Source organism: Drosophila innubila, chromosome X (assembly GCF_004354385.1).
Source record: "Drosophila innubila isolate TH190305 chromosome X, UK_Dinn_1.0, whole genome shotgun sequence".
Lineage (NCBI taxonomy): Eukaryota > Metazoa > Arthropoda > Insecta > Diptera > Drosophilidae > Drosophila > Drosophila innubila.
In genome coordinates, this window is record NC_047626.1 from 1,860,142 (window position 1) to 1,881,579 (window position 21,438).

General features: G+C 35.3%; 2 protein-coding genes across 3 annotated transcripts; both read left to right on the top strand.

Annotated features, from left to right (window-relative positions):
- Positions 1-30: 30 nt before the first annotated feature.
- Positions 31-11,647, top strand: LOC117790543 (defective chorion-1 protein, FC125 isoform). Of its 2 annotated transcripts, XM_034630023.1 has the most exons (7): positions 95-295; positions 2,216-3,808; positions 4,745-4,856; positions 5,672-6,604; positions 6,659-6,933; positions 8,215-8,327; positions 10,857-11,647. In XM_034630023.1, exons 1-7 carry the CDS (start codon positions 110-112, stop codon positions 11,584-11,586), a joined length of 3,942 nt encoding a protein of 1,313 aa, XP_034485914.1. In that variant the 5' UTR covers positions 95-109; the 3' UTR covers positions 11,587-11,647. The 2 variants fall into 2 exon arrangements, with proteins under 2 accessions (XP_034485922.1, XP_034485914.1); XM_034630031.1 differs by lacking the exon at positions 10,857-11,647 and having other exon boundaries at positions 31-295; positions 8,201-8,326.
- Positions 11,648-13,357: 1,710 nt separating this feature from the next.
- LOC117784544 lies at positions 13,358-20,601 on the top strand. Its single transcript, XM_034622302.1, has 4 exons — positions 13,358-13,475; positions 15,340-15,920; positions 17,690-17,956; positions 19,789-20,601. The coding sequence occupies exons 1-4, from the start codon at positions 13,358-13,360 to the stop codon at positions 20,599-20,601; spliced, it is 1,779 nt and encodes a 592-aa protein (XP_034478193.1).
- The last annotated feature ends 837 nt before the right edge of the window (positions 20,602-21,438 follow it).

Consider the following 21,438-nt stretch of genomic DNA (forward strand, 5'->3'; position numbering starts at 1 on the left):
AATTCTATATGGCCGAGAGTTCGCTCAAGCTGACCGTCAGTCGTCGATCGAGCTTAAACACGGCGAGTTCCCCAATCCCAATAACGGAAAAAGACTATTCAAATAAATAATGAGATTATTGTGGTTAATATCGCTCTTGATCGCCTTCGGAAGCGGTCAGGATGCAGTGCAGCAGCAGGCGACCGTTGTTAGTGGAGATGCGGCAGCTGCCACAGTGGCAGGATTAACGGATGCCACCGACAAAACCAACTCCAATTCAACTGCAGACAAACCACGTTTCCCCACCCCTGACGAGGTCAGTATATACGCCGTTTATACGGCAGCTAAAACTAATTAAACCTGTGACGTTAAACCAATCGGTCCATCGAAATTTTACCAAACAAAATTACTAAAAACTTAAATTTTTAGCATCTGTTTGTTTTTTGTTTCTGTTAATCCCGTTCCTAAATTTCTTTTTCCCTCGGTACGCGGACTTTTTAAATTAATTAATACTCTTTCGAATTAAAAATTGTGTGACACCGATAGAGAAAAGTGATTTGGTCAGTATATACCACGTTTATACGGCAGCTAAAACTTGACGTTTAATCAATCGGTCCATCGAAATTTTACTATACAAAAATACTAAAAACTTAAATTTTTCGCATGTACTATATTCCAATCTTTGCTTCATTTTTGTTGTTCGTTGAAAAAAATGTATACGGCAGTCAATTATAAAAAAAAAAACCATAAATTCTAAAGAATTGGTTAAAAAAAGTTTAATATTTGTCGTGATAATTGATTTATTTCACTTAAATCATATTCGAAAAAAGACAAACGAATTATCGAATTAATCGAACGAATTATCAAATTGTCGAAAAAATCGCTACCGCGAAGTTCAGTATCATTGATGTTTCGATATTTTTTTATTACCAATTTCGTATACAATTCCAGTGTAATTCAAATTGATGTAATTTTAACTGTAGTAAACTGATTTCGGAGAGATTTTTACCTCAACTCTTGAGTGAAGAGTGTTGAAAACAAATTTCTATTGAAAAAGGCATCTCAGTGGTAGAATTTAAGTAAAGTAGCGAATTCACTCACCACTACAACTGGAACTGAACTTAAAAAAAAAAAACTCCTTGGTAAAGCGAATGGTGAATTTTATTTCAGGATGAATAGAGTCGAAATAGCTTTTTTCTATATTTCTCTCCATATTTTCACGATGCATTTACGCTTAGTATTTAAATATTATATTTCTCAATTTATTTGACCAAAATTCATCAAATCAAAGTGCATTTAATATGCAAAATATTTTCACTAGCGATATTTTCTTTGCGAAAGTGAAAACCGGAACGGTCTAAAATGAATCCTTACTTTCTCTTCCGTATCTTGAATCCCCACAATTGTATTCCTCTTTTCTTTTTTCTTCATTTATTGTCATTACCTAAAAATTATTCGGATTTCGTAAGGGACCTCAGTTAGAAGTTAGATCAAATGCTTAATTCCAGTAATCTCAATCTTAATGAGAAATCAAGTTTGCAGTGTTGCGTATTGAGTACGAATTACTTGACTTTTTCGCGCTGTGTTTTTGTGCAAATTCCAACAATACTACACTGAAAAAAAAGAACAACTTCTAAAATCAATAACATTCATCTTAAATATTTTGTTCTTAAAAAAAGAACATTTTAAGACCATCTTACTAATACTAAGAATATTAATCTAAAAAATCTAAGTTCTTGATACAAAAATTAAAGTCTTAAATTGTTAGGAAAGTATAAATGTGTGCTATTTCATATAAAACAAATAGTGGACCCGTGGCGCTGTGGTTAGAGAAACCGCTTCAGTTTGTGAAGCAGAAGGCGGCGGTTCGAATCCCACTCAAATTAACAAATTAAAATAACATTTTTAAAATTACCAAGACAGAATAAAATTTATTTAAATCAAAATTAAAAAAAAAAAATTATAAATTAAAAAAATCATTTTTAATTTGTTTATTTTTTGATTTTAATTTTAAGAACATTTATTCTTAAGACCAAGTTCTTATTTGAAATGTTCTTAAAACCAAGATGTGTTTTCAAGAATTCAAGAGTTTTACGTTCTCGATGCATGTTTTAGACTAAAATTCGTAGTTTTGAGAGCAAAATCTTGATGTAAGAACATTCTTTTTTGATCAGTGTATAGATGACAGTGTATTTAGGTCGTTCTATATTCCTCTGACTCGATTTTTTTGCTGCAGATGCTCGCACAGATGCCCCCCATATTGCCCACCCGCAGTGGAATCCCCACTGTGGATGCGTTCTTCTTGATGTTTCCGGCCCTGAGCAGCATTCTCCGCTGGAGCAGCACGTTCCCCGCCCAGTCCATACTGGGAGCGGTACCGGACGGTCTGCAACCGTCGGCAGCCGCCTCGAAAGTAGTGCTCGTCTTGGCCGACGATGCGAATGGACAAAAGTCGCGGGTGACGCGTCAGAATGCTCCGGTTACTCCGGCTGCTCCATTGAATGCGCCTGTAATGCTGCAGCAGCTGTTGAGTCAGATGCCACAGCCGAATCTGGGCCAGATGATGCAGGTGGGTCAAAGCTGGCTGCCCGATGGATTGGGTCAGAATTTGGGTCAGAATTTGGGTCAGAGTTTGGGTCAAAGCTTGGGTCAAATGCCCCAAATGCCGCAGCTGGACAGCTTTAATCTTGGCCAGGCCATGACGAATATGGGATTACCGGCACTTGACGGTCTGCTGGGTGCACCTGCTCCAGTTCCCGCTCCGGTTCCGGCGCCAGCTCCCAAGTCAGCGACTGAGGATGCTCCCGCTCCCGCTCCGGTTCCTGCTCCCGCTGCGGCTCCGATGCCTTTTGCTAATTTCTTTGACGGCACCAACAATATGCTAGGTAGTGCCTTCTCCGGCTCGCTGCCTCCGGCGCCCACGCCGGATGCCTTCATGGCCGGTTTGCGTCAATTCTTTCCGGGCGGCGGAGCAGCTGCTCCCGTTGCACAGGCCTCGGACATTTCGGAGGTGCGTGTAAAGCCCGAGATGCGTCAGAGAGCGCGAACGAGAGCGGACATTATCAACTACAGAGATCCACAGCAAAGCGAGGCACAAATGGCACAATTAAAGATCAAATCTGCTCTGCAAATGGAGCAGAAGAAGGAGCAGGAGCAGGAGAGGGATCGTGTGCCGCTCCTGTGGTTCCGCAGTCGCAAGGAGGCGGGAGATCAGCAGGAAATCGAGTCCAAGCTTCAAGCATTTGAGCGTCAAGTGATCACAGAACTGAAACTGCTCCAACAAATCGAAGGATTAGCTCGAGAGATGCGCGCCAATGCTCAGGGACAAATCCCAGCCACATCCTCTCCAGCTTACAAGCTGCGTTATCCGCTGAGCCGAACGCCAGTGCACAAGATCACCAAGGCGGACATTGAGCGTGCTCTGCGGGATGATTATGTGCGTCGTCTGCTCCAGAAGGAGGCGCAAAGAAAGACGCAACGCGAGTTCCACAAGCGTCAGGTAACGCCCTCCATGAATAGCCCCCAGGAGACACCACTGTCCAAGGAGGACATCATCAAGGTGATGGCCTATGCCTATCGCATGGCCGGCGAATCTGGCCAGGAGAAACCCCTGAAGCAGGACAAGATCTATGCCGCCTATCGAGCTGACAACACGAGTCCAACGAATCCGAATCCCATGGAGCAGCAACAGCAACGGGATCAGCAAATGCGTCAGCAAATGATGATGATGCGAACAATGGAAATGCAGAATCCACAGAGTCTACAGAATCCACAGATGATTCAGCAGAATCCACAACAGCGACAGTGGATGGATGCAGAGCAGGCAAAGGTAAGCACCGAAATTTCTAATAAAAAAACCAGTGGACGGCCACAGTCGGGCACGCTCGACAGTAGGATACCCTGTGCCCAGGTATTCTGTACTGAAAGTTGATACTCGACCGATTGTTCCTATGGCAGCTATATGATATATGGAACCGATATAAACCAAATCTGGTCAGAATGTACAAAACCAACTTAAATGCATATTCTATGAGTTTGGTTAAGATATCTCAAAAAACCAAAAACTTTTTCATACTAAAACTTGATTTTTGACTGAGCGTCTGTATGATAGCTATATGATATAGTGGTCTGATTTGAACCAAATTTGAGCACGATGTACATTACCAGCTCAAATGTATATTGTGTCAGATTGGTCGAGATATCTCAACAAACAAATAACTTTTTCTTACTCTAACTTCATTTTCGACGTATCGTTCCTATGGCAGCTATATGATATACAGGTTCGATCCAAAAAAAAAAAAAACAAACTTGATCTGCGTACGGTATCCAGGTATCTACATACCAAGTTTAAAGTCTCTAGTTCTTATAGTCTCTGAGATCGACGCGTTCAAACAGACGGACAGACGGACAGACAGACGGACAGACAGACGGACATGGCTCAATCGACTCGGCTGTTGATCCTGATCACGAATATACATACTTTGGGGTCTGCCACGCCCCCTTCTGCCTGTTACATACATTCTGCCGTTATAAAAAGCTATTTTTAGTGGGAAGCAGCTCAAAAAAAAGCTATATTTGCTGGCGTAAATAAAGCCTAATTTTTAGCGTGTTCCTTGGGCATATTTTACAAATCTCCAACAACCCAAAATCAACTGTGGTTGCTTTTAATTTGTATGTTTCTTTAGTTATGTTTTGCTTAGCGGCGCCAAGAAGTCGCACAAGCAGTCGATACTTTGAGTTTACTAATTTCGCATACTATTTTCAGATGATGCAACAGCGCCAAATGATGGAGGAAGAAACCAAAGTTGGAATGGAAGAACAGGCGATATGGCAGCAAGTCGAGAATGCTGAAGAAGCGTTGACTCTGCAGCAACAAGGTAACTCATACTAATACCGAATATTTTAAAATATTAGAATAGCACAAATAAAGCTAGTAGGCCAATTTGAAGTCATCATATTAATGATGAAATTAGAGAAATTAAATTAGAAAAAATGAACTTAGAAAATTGTACACAATACAAAAATTAGGAAATTAATTTAATTGTTAAAAATATTAAGCTGCTAACTATATTGTGATCAATATTTTGTAAGATATTTTACAGTTTGACTTTTCTAAATTTTAGACCTCCTAATATTTGTTTCCTAATTTTTAATATTATTTGTAATCTAATAACAATATACCTAATTTTGTTTTTCTAATTTTTATTTTCAAATTAGCTGCTTTCATCTTTTATTTCATATTTTTTTTCCATCAAATAATATGTATTTATTTAATTGTTTAGCTAAAAGCAGAACAAAAAATCATTAAAATAAAAATTGAATAAGTAGTTATTAAAAATCATTTTAATTTAAAACAAAAAGAAAACGCGCTTTTTTAAATAGAATATTTTAATTTTCGAGTTTTCTAAATTTTTGATTTATTTATTTTTTTTAATATTTATTATTATTTATTATTATATAACAAAATTTTGTATTATGATTTTTAAAATTTGTAGCCTAATTAACTGATTTCCTATTCAATTACTTTCGTGAGGTTTTCAATTTAAAATATTGTTTAGCTAAGAGCAGACTAAAAAGAATTATTTAAACTAAAATTAATGAGGAAATATTATGCTTAATTTAAATTAAAAAAAAAAAAAATAAGAAATTGATAAGTCTGTTAATTAAATATAAATTGGCAATATTCCTATAGGTGATCAGCCGAAACAACAATTGCAGCAACAGCGTCAAATGTTGGATGAGCAAACCAAAGCTCGAATGGAAGCACAACAGCAACAGAATGTGATGATCAGGCAGCAACAGTTGCTGCAACAGCAGCAGCAAATGAGAATGGCACAGCAGCAACAGCAACAGCTACAGCAGCAACAGCAACAACAGCAACAGTTGCGACAATGGGAGCAATCAGCTGAGCGTCAATGGGCGGATGAGAAAATGAAGATTGTGTTGCAGCAGCAACAGGCGGAACAACAGCGACAACAGTTGGAAGAACAGCAGCAACAACAGCGACAATGGGCAGATGACAAGATCCAGGCAATACAGCAACAACAGCAGCAACAGTTGCAGCAACAGCAGCAACAACAGATGCAACAACGCCAATGGGAGGCTGATGAGCAGATGAAGATACAGCAACAACAGCAACAGGTGCAGCAGCAACAGATTGCTGAACGGCAATGGGCAGATGACAAGATGCTGGCAATGCAACAGCAACAGCAGCAACAAGCGGAGCAGCAACAGTTGGAGCAGCAACAGATGCGTATGGCCATAGAGCAACAGCAGCAACAGATGGCAGAACAGCAGCAACAACAGCGACAATGGGCAGATGACAAAGTGAAGACAATACAGCAGCAACAGCAACAGCAAATGGAGCAACAGATGCGTCAAATGGAGCAACAACAACAGCAACAACAGCAGCGACAATGGGCAGATGAAAAGATCCAAGTTCAAATCCAACAGCAGCAACAGCAAACGGAGCAACAACAGCAGATGTTGCAGGCAATGCAACAGCAGCAACAGCAACGGGACACAGAGACAACAGCTGAAGAAGAAGAAGCAGCAGCAGAGGAACCTAAATTGGCTGAGGCTCAGCCACAAATGCCCGAAATTGAGGGAAAGGCCCGACACAAAGGTAATCTGTATGGCGTATTTCCTAGGCAAGATACTAACCTCTATCCGCATGCAGTCGATGCTTTGGGATTGGGTGGCAACCATCACAAGAAGTCCAAGTCAAAGGGTGCTCCGACCATTATTAATTACTATCAGCAAGTGCCAATGCAACCAGCTGCAAGACCCCATTATCACTACCCTGTAATGCCCGCCAGTTATGGTACCAGCTATGGAGGCGGTGGCTATGCATCCAATGCCTATCATGGCGGATCTGGCTATGGAGGCGCCTATAGAGCGGCAGTTGGTGATGAGGCAATTGATTCCATGCTGCGCCAGCATCAAGTCTTGGCGGTAAGTTCTAGCAAGTAGTTGAGGAGTAACGAATTCAGCACACACCTACAGCACACTTACAACTAAATTCCCCATACGAATTTCAACATATTAAATATATATATAGATAAACTTACATTTTTGAAATAAAAATTGGGAAAACAAGACTAGCAAGCTTGTAATTAGAAAATAAAAATTAGTATACCAATATTAGGAATAATATTATTACGAAATTAAAATTTTATGCAACAAATTCAACAGGTAACATTTAAATTAAAGGCAAATCTAACACACAATTCTTAATTTCTTCACACAATTTGTTGGTTTGCAGCCAAAATTGATTATCGATTATCTTGAGACTTGAATGTACTTTCGTCAATAGACTTTTACCTCTTCACAAGAGTTTTCTCTGTTCTTTCTTTGATTTATGTCCTATTTAAATATTCAAATTATGTAATTGATTTTGATTTTGTTAAATTGAATTCTTTTTTATTGTAATTCTTATAAAAATATTTGAAATTCGTATGAGATTCCTTTACAAGCACCACACCACACCTCAGATTCACCACACCACACATGCACCACACTTGAATCACACATGAACCACAGATAAACTACGCATAAATTACACATGAACCACACATGACTCACTCAGGAATCACACATGAATTACACATGAGTCACTCAGGAATCACACATGAATTACAAATGATTCACACGGGAATCACACATTAACTACATCTGAATTACACATGAACCACAGATAAACTGCGCATAAATTACACATGAGCCACACAGGAATTACACATGAGTCACTCAGGAATCACACATGAGTCACTCAGGATTTACAAATGATTCACACGGGAATCACACATGAACTACACCTGAATTACACATGAACCACAGATAAACTACGCATAAATTACACATGAACCACACATGACTCACAGATGAATCACACATGAATTACATATGATTCACACGGGAATCACACATGATTCACACGGGAATCACACATGAACTACACCTGAATTACACATGAACCACAGATACACTACTCATAGATTACACATGAATCACTTAGGAATCACACATGATTCACTCGGGAATCACACATGATTCACTCGGGAATCACACATGATTCACACGGGAATCACACATGAAGTACACCAGAATTACACCTGAACCACAAACACACATAAAGTAGCTTTGTCTCATGTCATTCATATAAGTTTCATCTTCTTCCTCCTCCTGCTGCTTCGTGTGCTGTTCCTCATGTCATTAACAGGCGACGCATTTCAGACAATAAAACCCGATGACCAGATGAAGACCACCGCAACCACCGCAACCACCGCAACAGCAACAAATCAAGACGACACCACACTGACGACCGGCAGCCATCGCATACAGAAAAGGTTAGCACAATTCGTTAGGCATTTCCCTAGGTCATGCGGTTGCGGTAGCGCGAATTGCGCCTGCGGCAGCAGCTGTCGTTGTGGTGAGAAGAATCACCTGCAACAGCAGCAGCAGCAGCAGCAGCAGAAGAAGCTCTGGGAGATTCCACAGGTGCGTCGCAGACGCAGCGCCGAACCCGAATATGGCACCTTGGAGACGATAGATGAGAGTTCCTTAAATGTGCTGCGCAAGGAATACAAACTGGGACTCAAGGAGATTACATTAAGTCCGGATGAGGATCCGGCGGAGGCCTTGATGCGCTACAATGCCGCCTCCATACGTGAGGCCCTAGAGCGGGCCAGCCAGGAACCGCTCGAGATCAGTGGCGATCAGTTGGCAGCTGGCATGGGTGAGGTGGCCCAGGAGGAGGAGCAGCAATATGCCACAATGCCAGCAGAGAACGATGTTGCTGTGCAGCAGCAAGTTACAAACTTGCCACAACAGGATGCAGCCGGCAATGAGACAATTTCAGCGGCAGTACAGGAGGAATTCAAGAAACTCTACGATATGATCAAGAGCCTGAAAGATCAGTTGGATCAGGCGCAGCAGAGTTTAAAGGTCTGCCAGTTGTCGGAGACAAGCACAAGTAGCGCTACCGTTAGCAGTACCAGCAGCAGCAGTACCACCGTTAGCAGTACCAGCAGCAGCACCAGCAGCAGCAGCACCACCACAACCACTGAAGCAACGCCTTCCAGCAATGCAATCGTTAGGGAAAAGATTACGGAATTGGGTAGGGTCACTTTCGATGAGAAGAGCTGGGAACGGCTCTTGGCCAGCAAGGGTTATGACACCAAATATCTGTCCAAGGTGCATAGTCAACAATATGTGCAGGGCGAACAATTGCAGCTGCCCAAGACGGAATCCGGGGATTATAGCTACCAGGAATTGCCAGCCTACGATCTGGAGAATAAAACAAAGCGTGCTACGGAAAATAGCACTACCAGCACTACCACGGAGAGAGCAAATGTAGCGCAGTTGCTCAACTCATTAGTGAATGAAGAGAATAATGAAAAGACAAGTGAATCCAATTTAATTTCGAATGATCTCAGCAGCACAACAATGCCAACGCCTTATGCATTGCGTGGTAAATTTGTGAGAAGACGCAGTACCTCATTCAGTTCCGGTTCCGGTACGAACCGGGTGCGTACCACACGTCAAGCAAAGGTAAAAACATCATCATCACTGATGAAAACCATGGAAAACACTTGCAGCACAAAGCTTGATCAACTGATTGATGTCCTAAACGAGATTCTACGTTTGCAGCTCCATCGGGAAGAGGAGAGATCCAAATCAAACAGTACTCAGTTGAGCAACTCTACTCGTCTTAAAGACAACAACAGCACTTCCAGCAAATCTACAAAGCGTCTACGCTCCAAACGTCTGCGACGCAAACCGAAAAAATCCTCCTCATTAAATTCCACAGCATCACATTAATCCTAACATTAATTCTAGCATTACTTTTAGCATTTACATTAATTCAAACATGCCTCACTAGTTCCAAAATATCTATTTATTTTTGGCAGACAGACATTCACACAGCAAATGCGCTGCTTCGAGTCGAGGCGCTGAACACAGAACTTTCTAATGTAGTTGTAGAGCTTTGTTATCAAATATGAGGAGAGTCTTCGAGCGATCTTACTCATTCTTTATTTATTTATTTTATTTCGAATTTGAGTAGAATTTAATGATAATAATTTTGTTATTTAGTTTATTTTATATATTTATTTATTGATTTAATTCGTAGCGTAACTCAAGACAAAGCTTATTCAATTAAATCGCTAGTCAATATTGTTTCAATATTGAATAGGTGCGTGTATCTCAGAGACTAGAAGAGCTAGAGACTTTAAATTTGGTATGTAGATGTGCAGATAAGTGATTGTTTAATAATGTTTAATGTTATAATTTTTGGTGACCCTCGTAGATCAAAAAATAGTGTGTTACAAGAGCTACTTTAAAGTTATAGCCATGAAATTTGATACACATGATACCTTAATACCTTGCTTAAATTGGGTCTTACAAATTTCATATAGATCAAATGATCTTGTGTTTAACAATAGTTATTAAAAAAATATTTTTTTTAAATGTTTCAAAAATGTATTTGTCCTGACTGACTCACTCACTCAATGACTTATTATTGTGGAGCACAAACTGTAAGAGGTAGAAGGCTGTAATTTGCACACAACATAGCTGAGATTCTTTTATCGTGCAATAAGAGGGATTATTGAAATATTTGACCTAAAAAGCACACAGGAAAAAACATGCTATATTTTCTAAATTTAAAGTTATAGCGCTGAGATTTTGAAGAGAGAGTTTAGAGACCGCTTAATTAGGATAAAAGTAATTTTTTTTTTTTAATTTGTGAATGTCTGTCAATCATTTTGGGAATTGGGATGAGTGCGCATGTTAATCCATATGAGAAGTTTTCACTAATCTCGCTTCTTCATGCACGCTATTCATTTTCATTGCATACGCTGTCGACCATCAATCAGTCAATCATCATCTTCAGCATCCGCATCCGATTCAGCATCCGCATCACGAGACATCTCCACATTCCGCAGCAATCCAGAGGATGTGAGCTCCGTTTTGGGTTACAGCGATAGCTTATTGCGTCCTTACATGGGTCTTTTACCCGTGGAGCAGCCAAACGATCCTTGGACGCAGAAGGCCTTCAATCCACATCAACCACTTTACAGCGGCGGTGGCAGCTTTGAGGCATATTTGAGACCACGTCGAGATACGCACATTATGGCTCAGAGTCATCAGCTGCTGACACCTGGAATGTTGGAGCGATTGCTGCGGATTAAGGCGGAGTTTCAGCGACGTTTTCCGCACCTTTATCAGGGCATGCTCAATCATCACACGAATCGGACACGAGTCGTTGTCAAACCGCCGCTGCTCGTTCGTCTTTCCAAAAACAAAAACCACAAGGAGTCGAAGGAGTCAAAGGAGTCGAAGGAGTCGCCGGTCTATGAACTGGGTGCTGCCGAGCGTGGACTCTTGGATGTGGCAAGTGTCGAGGTAACCAGCGAAAGGACTGACGAATTTCCACTGGAGCGGAATGTGAACAAAACTAAAAACAAAAAGAAGAAGGAGCAAGAGGAAGAGCAGGAAGATGAAGATGATTTTGACATCTTTCATTTCGATGATGAGGATAACGATGACAACGATAATATTCACGATAACGATAACGATAACGATGCTGAGCTGCTTGATGACTAGCCAATTGCTATATAATATTTATGTACTATATACTCGAAATAAATGAAAAACTATAAATATATGAAACAAAAATAAAGCTGTCTTTAATGCCTAAACAGGAATCACAAACTAAAAGTTAAAAGTTCCTATTATATATAAACTTATATTGATGCAACAGAATATAGAGAAATAAATTAAATTTAATAGGATCCTTAAATTCGTTCTTGAGGGACATGTGATGTATCATATGAAAGGTATTAAGCCATACATCAAGAATATCTAAACATATCGGTGACAAGTTTAACACAGAAGTCATAAACTATTGTTGAGTTTTTTTTGATAAAAAAAAAAAATCATTTTGAATCAATATTTTTTTAATTTTATTTTTTTGTTCAAAAATAATCATTATTGTTGAGTTTTTTTTTTTTTTGATCAAAAATTATCAATATTGTTGAGTTGTATGTTTTTGATAAAAAATAATCATTATTTTGAGTTTTATTTTTTTTTATCAAAAATAATTATTATTGTTGCAGAAAATCGTAAAAATCATTATATAATCATTAAAGGGAGATTTTTAAAATAATACTGATCTAAACACATCCGAAAATTCCCAGCTTTACTAACTTGAAGTTCTATATTTTTTATCTTAATAAAAAACTTATAAATCAGTTAAATTTTTATTTTTATTTATGATATATTTTTTATTATTTAGTTAAAATAAAGTAAGCCATATAAAAAATCGATGGCAAAGAAGAATGAATTTTTATAAAAAAAGGGTTTATAAAATAGCATTTGAAAAACTCCAACGACCTGTGGAAAAATTACAACTGAAAATAAATAGAATACATTTTATTTCTTCAAAAATTCAGTTTAAAAAAAACCATTTTATTAGCATTTTATGTGTACAACTTTTTTTTAAAATATTATTAAAAAGTATTTTTGGGATAATTTTAAATTGCTTAATTTTCAACATGTGTTATTTCTTATAATAATCCATTGTCAAAGTTTTCATTATAATTATTAAATGGCAAAATAAAAAAAATATATGACTTCGAAAATTACAAAATTTATATTACCCACAATTTTGATGAGTACGATTTTTTATTATATTTATTTTTAAGGCATTTAAAACATTTTAGATATATTCTTAAAGTACCAAAATATATTTAATGCTTTCAATAACTCCCTAATCTATGTTCTCATTATTATTTTTAAATGGCAACTGAAAGATTTATACTAAATTAAACATTGCAAAATCTAAAACCAACAAAAAATGAGAATTTAAAATAATTTAAAAGGAATAAAAAAATGTGTATTATTTTTAATATTTTAATTAAAATTGATGCATTAGCACAGCTTTTTTTAATGCTTAGCTTAATGTCGCTTTCATTATCAACACTTTTTTCATTGCTTGAGCAATTATACAGTAATGATAATGCTTAACTTACTCGTATGCACAATTTAGCTTATTAGGCGCATACATTAAAGAGATTTCCCTCGGGATTCGAATGGGTTAAGGGGTAAGGGGCGCTGACAGTTGTGTGGGCGTGGCAAGGCTAAGACGTCTGGCCGAAAACTAGAAACCAAATGCTGTCAGTTGGCAATGAGGCGACAAGGAGTCGTCATGTGTCATAAGCTTGTTGTTGCTCTGTTGCAGTGGCAACTGTTGCTGTTGTTGTTGCTGTTGTTGTTGTTGCAGTGTCAGTTTGCGGTGTCATCGCTGGACATGATGTCGGAGTCAGAGTCAGAGTCGGTGTCCCTGGCATTGTCCCAGGTGCTGCAGCAGTCAGAGATGTCCGAATGTCACACACTTGATGTTCATGTGGAGTTCAGCACATTGTCATCGCGTCGACATTTGTTAGAGATGTTGGAGCAGCTGCTCACACACCAATCCACATCCCAACCCAATGGTAACTCATATAATTTCCGAATATTCGTTAAAAAAAAAAAAAAAAATAAGATCTACAAATAAAATGAAAAAATAATATGGAAAAACAGGAATCATAAATTAGGAAATTCAACTAATAAAAATATTCAGAGTACAAAAATTAGGAAATACAAATTTAAAAGACAAAAACTAGTAAAGAACAAAATTTGGAATATTGCTGTTAGGAAAAAAAAATTAAGAAAACCCAATTAGGAATAACTCATACGGATTCTGAATATTTTTTAAGTAACCACAAAAAAGAAGAAGAACAAAACAAAAAAAAAATTGTTGAAAACCAAGATAAGGAAAAAAAGAAAAATAATCAGAGTACAAAAAATAGGAAATACAAATTTAGTCAAGGCCAAAATTATGAACAACATTATTAGAAAATAAAAATTAGGAAAACAAAATGGGGAAGACAAAAGTTAGGCAAAGTCAAAATAAGGAATAATTTTTAGAAAATTAAAAAAATTAGAAAAAGTCAAAACTAGAAACAATATCGCTACTCAAATCACATGACTTTTAATAAAATATTTTTGAATTTTTGCTTTTACTAATTTTTGTCTTCCCAGATATGTTTTCCTTATAACAATTTTCCTAACATTGGTCTTTCCTATTTTTTTTTTTCAATTTTTTTTTTTTAATTCTTTTTTCCTAATTTTTATTTTCATACCTTTTTTGACTTTTTCTAATTTTTGTCTTTTCAATTTTTGTTTTTCCTCATTTTTATTGACTAACAACAATTTTTCTAATTTTTATCTTCCAAATATTTATTTCCTATTTTTTATACCCTAATAACAGAATTCCTAAGCTTGCCAACCTAATTATAAATTTCAAAAATATTTTTAATTTTGTGTTTTCCTAATTTTTTTTTATTTTAATATTTCCTTTTTTCTATTTTCTTACAACAATTATTCGTTTTTTTATCTTTGTTTCCTAATTTTTATTTCCTAATTTCTCTTTCCTAATAACAGAATTCATTTTGTGTTTTTCGAATTTTCTTTTCAATAGTTTTATTTCATAATAGAAATTTTTCTATCTTTGATATTTCCGAATTTTGATTTCCATATTTCCTAATTTTTATTTCCTAATAACAGAATTCCTTTGTGTTTTCCAATTTTTTATTCAATAGTTTTATTTCCTAATAACAATTTTTCTATCTTTGGTATTTCCGAATTTTTATTTGCATATTTCCTAATTCTTATTTCCTAATTTCTCTTTCCTAATAACAGAATTTCTTTTGTGTTTTTCCAATTTTTTATTCAATAGTTTTATTTCCTAATAACAATTTTTCTATCTTTGGTATTTCCGAATTTTTATTTGCATATTTCATAATTTTTATTTCCTAATTTCTCTTTCCCAATAACAGAATTTCTTTTGTGTTTTTCCAATTTTTTATTCAATAGTTTTATTTCCTTATAACAATTTTTCTATCTTTGGTATTTCCGAATTTTTATTTGCATATTTCCTAATTTTTATTTCCTAATAACAGAATTCCTTTTGTCTTTTTTTCAATTTTTTTTCAATAGTTTTATTTCCTAATAAAATTTTTTCTAACTTTGGTATTTCCGAATTTTTATTTCCATGTTTCCTAATTTTTATTTCCTTATTTCTCTTTCCTTATAACAGAATTCCTTTTGTGTTTTTCCAATTTTTGTTTTTTCAATAGTTTTATTTACTAAAAACATTTTTTTTAATTTTGGTATATCCGAATTTTTATATCCATAAAGCAGATTTCCTTATATTGTTTTCCTAATTTTAATTTCCAAGTTAAATTCTTGCCAGTTTTCCTTATTTGCATGTGCTAATTTTCGTTTTCGGAGTAATGTAAGTCGACTTTCGCATAGGGAGTCAACCCATCCGGCTGTCCAATCAGGTGCAACTGGCATACAGACCGTATAAGCATGCGGTTCTCCTGCTTGTCGACGACATTCACGCCCTGCGACGTCTGTACGCCGGACAACGTGCCACCAGCAATCTGTCGTACACGCTCATCTACATGTTGCAACCGCAAGCTGCTCTCGCCATGCAACTTCTGTGGCAACTGAGTGTGCTCAATGTCGGACTAGTTCGTCTGCAGCCCGGGAATGTTGAGCTGTTGCAGCTGTTGAGCTATTTTCCGTATAAACATGATTGTCATCGGATTCGCGCCAGTGTTGTGAATCAGTTCCAGCTGCCGCTAGCTAAATGGTCCACAGCTGTCTTTTTTCCCGCCAAACTGGGCAACTTTTATGGCTGCACTTTGACCTGTGCCACCTGGCCGGATATGCCCTATCTCGTGCGACGTCCCGACGGCGCCTTTGTCGGCATCGAGGGTGCTCTGCTCCAGTTCATGGCCGACAATCTCAACTTCTCGGTGGGCATCTATTGGCTGAACAAGTCCCAGGTGCGCGACACTTTCAACGACTCCGGCTGGATATTCGAACAGGTAAAAAATATCAATTATTTCTTGAGTTTTTTCAAAAAATTATTGAGATAACTATTATTTTACCATCAAAAAATATAAAATATGTTGAGTAATAATTATATTTAAATTTTTATTTCCAAATTTAAAAATAATTTCCAATTAAATTGTGATTAAAACTTGCCATTTTAATTCCTATCTCACATTTCTAATAAATAGAAGCATTTTAATATGACTCACATTTAAATATATACATTTTAATCAACTTAAATTTGATAAGAAATATTTTAGACAGTTTATTTCATTCATTTATTTGTACATGAAAGTAGGCAGAATAAAATTTTAATAGAATCTCAAAAAAAATTGAATTATTTTTTAATAAAGATTTTTACAGTCAAAATTGCTCGAGCTACAAATCAGTGAAATTATGTTATGTACAATAGATAAACAATATTATAAGCCCAATCATTTTGAAGACAAATAATTCACAAATTCATCAAGGGCTTGACTCTTCTGAAATTGATATGCCTGAACAAATCGACTAAACTCTTTATCGAGTTTGTAGTTAGTATATCCAGCTTCCTTGGCCACACGTATTATTTCGGTTGCCCTGGACTCGAATGCTGCCAGTCGATCATTATCGCGTTCTATCCATTTTAGTTTTGCGTCGGAGTAAGCACCGTTCGTAGATTCGTTCAATCGATTCACAAGTTGTTCATCCCGACCTCTAGGTTCGATGGTAGTTGTTTGAAAAATAAGTTCTCTCAATGTGTCGTCATCTAAAGAACTTAAATTTCGGGAACTCCAGCGATCAAGAAATTGTTGCCATTGATCAATTGTCGTATGATCTACAATCTTGTTGTCCACAGCTAATTTGACTGCTGTCAAAATCAACTTGGCCTCATCTTCTCTGCGCAGCAAATTAGTCTGTTCAGCAATTTCCCTCAATTCATCCTTCAGATTCGTAGTCCTGTTTGGAGCAGCGCCCACAAGGATCAAAAGCGGAAGACTTAACGCGATGAAAAGTATGAAACGCATTTCTCTAATTTAAATAACAAACTGACGACAAAACACCATTGAATCGTCTTATATACTACTTAGTTTGTCAAAAGTACATCACATAACAAAATCATTTTCGCATAAATTAAAAAATGTTGTCCTCCGTTGACACTTCTCTGGAAATACCACTATATAGATCAGCTCTCTTTCAGTCTTATCAGCATGTGCTATTTTAAGGCCATCAAAGGTTGTCTGGTGGTATAAATAAACTGTCACCAAAATAAGTTGTACATTATGTAAAAATCTCTCTATGAAAATCCAAGCAGATGCTCATAATGATACTTATTATTATTATCTTAAATTGTAAAAAGAAGTGAAATCATATTTTATTTTATTTTTCACATTGACATTAAATCAAATGAATATATTATGCATTAACAAAACATTGAAAATACATACATATAGAGCCAGAAAATAATTTTTTGTTTCATTGTGAAGTTCAAATTTATATCAAATTTTTATTTTTGCTCATTTCATAACAAAATTAAAAATATTCAGTTCATGATGAAACTTTCCTTAATGCTTTACACGAAAAAAAAAATCTGACAACAGCAACAAAATGAAAATAAAAACAAAATGCTTGGTCATTTTTAGTGACTGCGTAAAAAAATATGAATAAACTGAAAAATATTTTTTTTTTTGGTTTGTATAAATATTTGTAGGATAATAAACAAAAATATCAGTTTTGTTAGAAATTCAAATTTTATTTTTATTTCAATTTGTTTGCATAACAGATTTTTAGAAGCGCAGACTATGCACTCGGAGGTTTCCACTACAAGCCCAGGGATGGCGGCGCTGCCAAAGAGATGCCCTATTCCCAATCGACGTACTACTTCATGAGCCACATAATGCTGGTGACGAATCTACCCAGTGCCTATTCGGCATATGAGAAACTCGCGTTTCCCTTTCATCCACACTTGTGGCAGGGTATCGGATTTATTCTGGCATTGAGCTACCTTCTGATTTGGCTGTATCAGCTATGCTACCGAAGGTATTCCCAGGTGAGAATCTTTAATGAAAGAAATAATCATTATTTTTAAGCACAAGAAGTAAAAATCCTAAAATAATGATTATTTCTTCAAGAATAGTATAATAACAAAAATTTAAAATAATGACTATGTTGTAATTATTTTATTTCAAATTATAATGGTTACAGTCCCTGCTAATGAATCTTTTATAAAATTTATAATCATTATTTTTAAGCATATTAAAAATATAAAATAATGACTAAGCTGTAATTATTTTATTTAAAGTTAAAACTATAATGATTACAGTCCCTGCTAATGAATCTTTAATGAAAGAAATAATCATTATTTTTAAACATAAGACATAAAAATCCTAGAATAATGAATCTTTAATGAAAGAAATAATCATTATTTTTAAACATAAGAAATAAAAATCCTAAAATAATGATTATTTTTTTAAGGATAGTATCATAATAAAACTTAATAATGATGATTATGTTGTATTTTTTTAAAAATGAAACTTATAATGATAACAGTCTCTGCTAATGAATCTTTAATGAACGAAATAATCATTATTTTTAAGCACATAAAATAAAACTCATAGCATAATGACTATTTATTCGAGAATAGTAAAATAATAACAACCAGAAGTAATGATTATGTTGTATATTTATTAATAAAACTTATAATGATTACAGTCCCTGCTAATGAATCTATAATGAACCTGCTCTACTGATTAAATAATGATAATTTCCTTAAGAATAGAAAAATAATACAAATTAATAATAATTTTTTTAATAAAACTTATAATGACTAAAGTCCCTGCTAATGAATCTTCAATGAACGAAATAATCATTGTTTTTAAGCAGAAGAAATAAAATAATGATTTTTTTTTTTCAAGGATATTATAATAATTAAAATTAAAAATGTTGATTATGTTGTAATTTTTTTAAATGAAACTTATAATGATTACAGTCCCTGCTAATGAATCTTTAATGAACGAAATAATCATTATTTTTAAGGACATAAAATAAAACTCATAGCATAATGACTATTTCTTTGAGAATAGTAAAATAATAAAAATTTAAAATAATGATTATGTTGTATATTTATTAATAAAACTTATAATGATTACAGTCCCTGCTAATAAATCTATAATGAACCTGCTCTACTGATTAAATAATGATAATTTCCTTAAGAATAGAAAAATAATACAAATTAATAATAATTTTTTTAATAAAACTTATAATGACTAAAGTCCCTGCTAATGAATCTTCAATGAACGAAATAATCATTGTTTTTAAGCAGAAGAAATAAAATAATGATTTTTTTTTTTCAAGGATATTATAATAATTAAAATTAAAAATGTTGATTATGTTGTAATTTTTTTAAATGAAACTTATAATGATTACAGTCCCTGCTAATGAATCTTTAATGAACGAAATAATCATTATTTTAAGGACATAAAATAAAACTCATAGCATAATGACTATTTCTTTGAGAATAGTAAAATAATAAAAATTTAAAATAATGATTATGTTGTATATTTATTAATAAAACTTATAATGATTACAGTCCCTGCTAATAAATCTATAATGAACCTGCTCTACTGATTAAATAATGATAATTTCCTTAAGAATAGTAAAATAATATAAATTGATTATAATTTTTTAATAAAACTTATAATGACTTAAGTCCCTGCTAATGAATCTTTAATGAACGAAATAATCAATGTTTTTAAGCAGAAGAAATAAAATAATAATTTTTTTTTCAAGGATATTATAATAATTAGAATTAAAAATGTTGATTATGTTGTAATTTTTTTAAATGAAACTTATAATGATTACAGTCCCTGCTAATGAATCTTTAATGAACCTGTTCCACAGCACTCTTACTATCAGTTGCTAGTGCTGAGCATGGGAGGAACTCTTCAGACATCGGAGCTACCTCAACGATCCTCAACTCGGCTGCTGTTTGTGACATGGTTGCTGTGGACTTTCCTCCTAAGGAGTGCCTATCAGTCGGGCATGTATCAGCTGCTGCGACAGGACACACAGCGTAATCCTCCCCAGACTATAGCCGAGGTGCTCTCACAGCGTTATACGATTCAATTGGTGGACGGCAATGCGGATCGTTGGCTTGAAAGTCTGCCCGAGCTAAGAACACAGCAATTGCGACATTTAGAAGCCAGTGAATTGCAATCCTTCGGCGGTTTGGCGGGCAGTAGCGGAACCTCTCAACGTTTGGCTATTATAACACCTCACGAGTATTTCGGATATTTTCGGAAGGTGCATGCGATGAGCCGAAGATTGCATTTGGTAAAAGAGCGCATTTTCACCCAACAATTGGCATTTAATGTGCGTCGATATTCCCATCTTGTGGGCGTACTCAATCATCAGATAATGCTGGCCCATTCCCATGGTTTTCTCGAGCACTGGACACGGCAATATGTCAGCGCTGTTGACGAGCGAGATGAGAGTATTTCCAGAATTTCAGCCATTCCCTATGACACTTTGGATGGTCTTCGACCCGATGATGGTACGGATCCCGTTTTCGATGAACCCCCGGTCAAGTTGAGAGTCCTCTCGCTCACCGAATTGGCCGCTCTGTTCTGGCTAACACTCTGGGCCCATTTGGTCGCCATTCTTGTCTTTGTTCTCGAACTCCTGATACATAAATAATGCTCAATTTTGCAGTTTTAATTAAATTACTTCATGATCAAGGCGAGCAAACAGGCCGAAAAGCTGCTCGACTAATAGATGCCCAGTACATCACTGTCCATTTTATTTTTTTTTTACTTTTCCAAAATTTCACAGCGTCATAACTTTGTCAATTCTTAACCGATTTACTTGCGGAATGTAATAGTTAAAACTATTTGGCCTATATTTCAATTCTGCACTAAAATTGGAAAACTTAATTTTTTTTCATCACTGTCAATTTGTTCCATACTATCGATCACTGTCCGTTTTTACCATACTTCCGCCTTGACACATTTTCACAATTTTCAAATTGTCATAACTTTGTCAAAATTGAACCGATTTTTAAGCGGAATGTCAATATTTTCATAATTTCATTTAAATATATAATTTTTTCACCATTACTGTCAATTTTTTCAATACTTTCGATCACTGTCAGTTTTTACCATACTTCCCCCTTGACACATTTTCACAATTTTCAAATTGTCATAACTTTGTCAAAATTGAACCGATTTTCAAGCGGAATGTGAATTTATTCATTATTTAACCTCTAATTTTATTCTGCATCAAAATTTAAATATATAATTTTTTCACCATTACTGTTGTCAATGTACACTGACAAAAAACAGCGTTGTATTTATAATAAAATATTTGTGCTGTAGCGTTGGAAACTTTTTAAAATAAAAAGTAAAAAAAAAGATTTAAACAATTTTATTTAACTGAACACATATTTTTATTTTTTAATATATTTTTCTAAATTATTTAATTTATTTTTATACTTTGATTCCTTACGCTTACGCTTAATATTTAAGGCACCAATCA

What these genes read in the sequence shown, in the direction of transcription:
- LOC117784544 (XM_034622302.1), top strand. Translation starts at nt 13,358, where the DNA reads ATGTCCGAATGTCACACACTTGATGTTCATGTGGAGTTCAGCACATTG. An exon ending in CCGGCTGGATATTCGAACAG is followed by an intron (nt 15,921 to 17,689) that starts GTAAAAAATATC and finishes TTTGCATAACAG; the next exon opens with ATTTTTAGAAGCGCAGACTA. An exon ending in GCTACCGAAGGTATTCCCAG is followed by an intron (nt 17,957 to 19,788) that starts GTGAGAATCTTT and finishes TAATGAATCTTT; the next exon opens with AATGAACCTGTTCCACAGCA.
- LOC117790543 (XM_034630023.1), top strand. Translation starts at nt 110, where the DNA reads ATGAGATTATTGTGGTTAATATCGCTCTTGATCGCCTTCGGAAGCGGT. An exon ending in GTTTCCCCACCCCTGACGAG is followed by an intron (nt 296 to 2,215) that starts GTCAGTATATAC and finishes TTTTTGCTGCAG; the next exon opens with ATGCTCGCACAGATGCCCCC. An exon ending in GGGAAAGGCCCGACACAAAG is followed by an intron (nt 6,605 to 6,658) that starts GTAATCTGTATG and finishes ATCCGCATGCAG; the next exon opens with TCGATGCTTTGGGATTGGGT.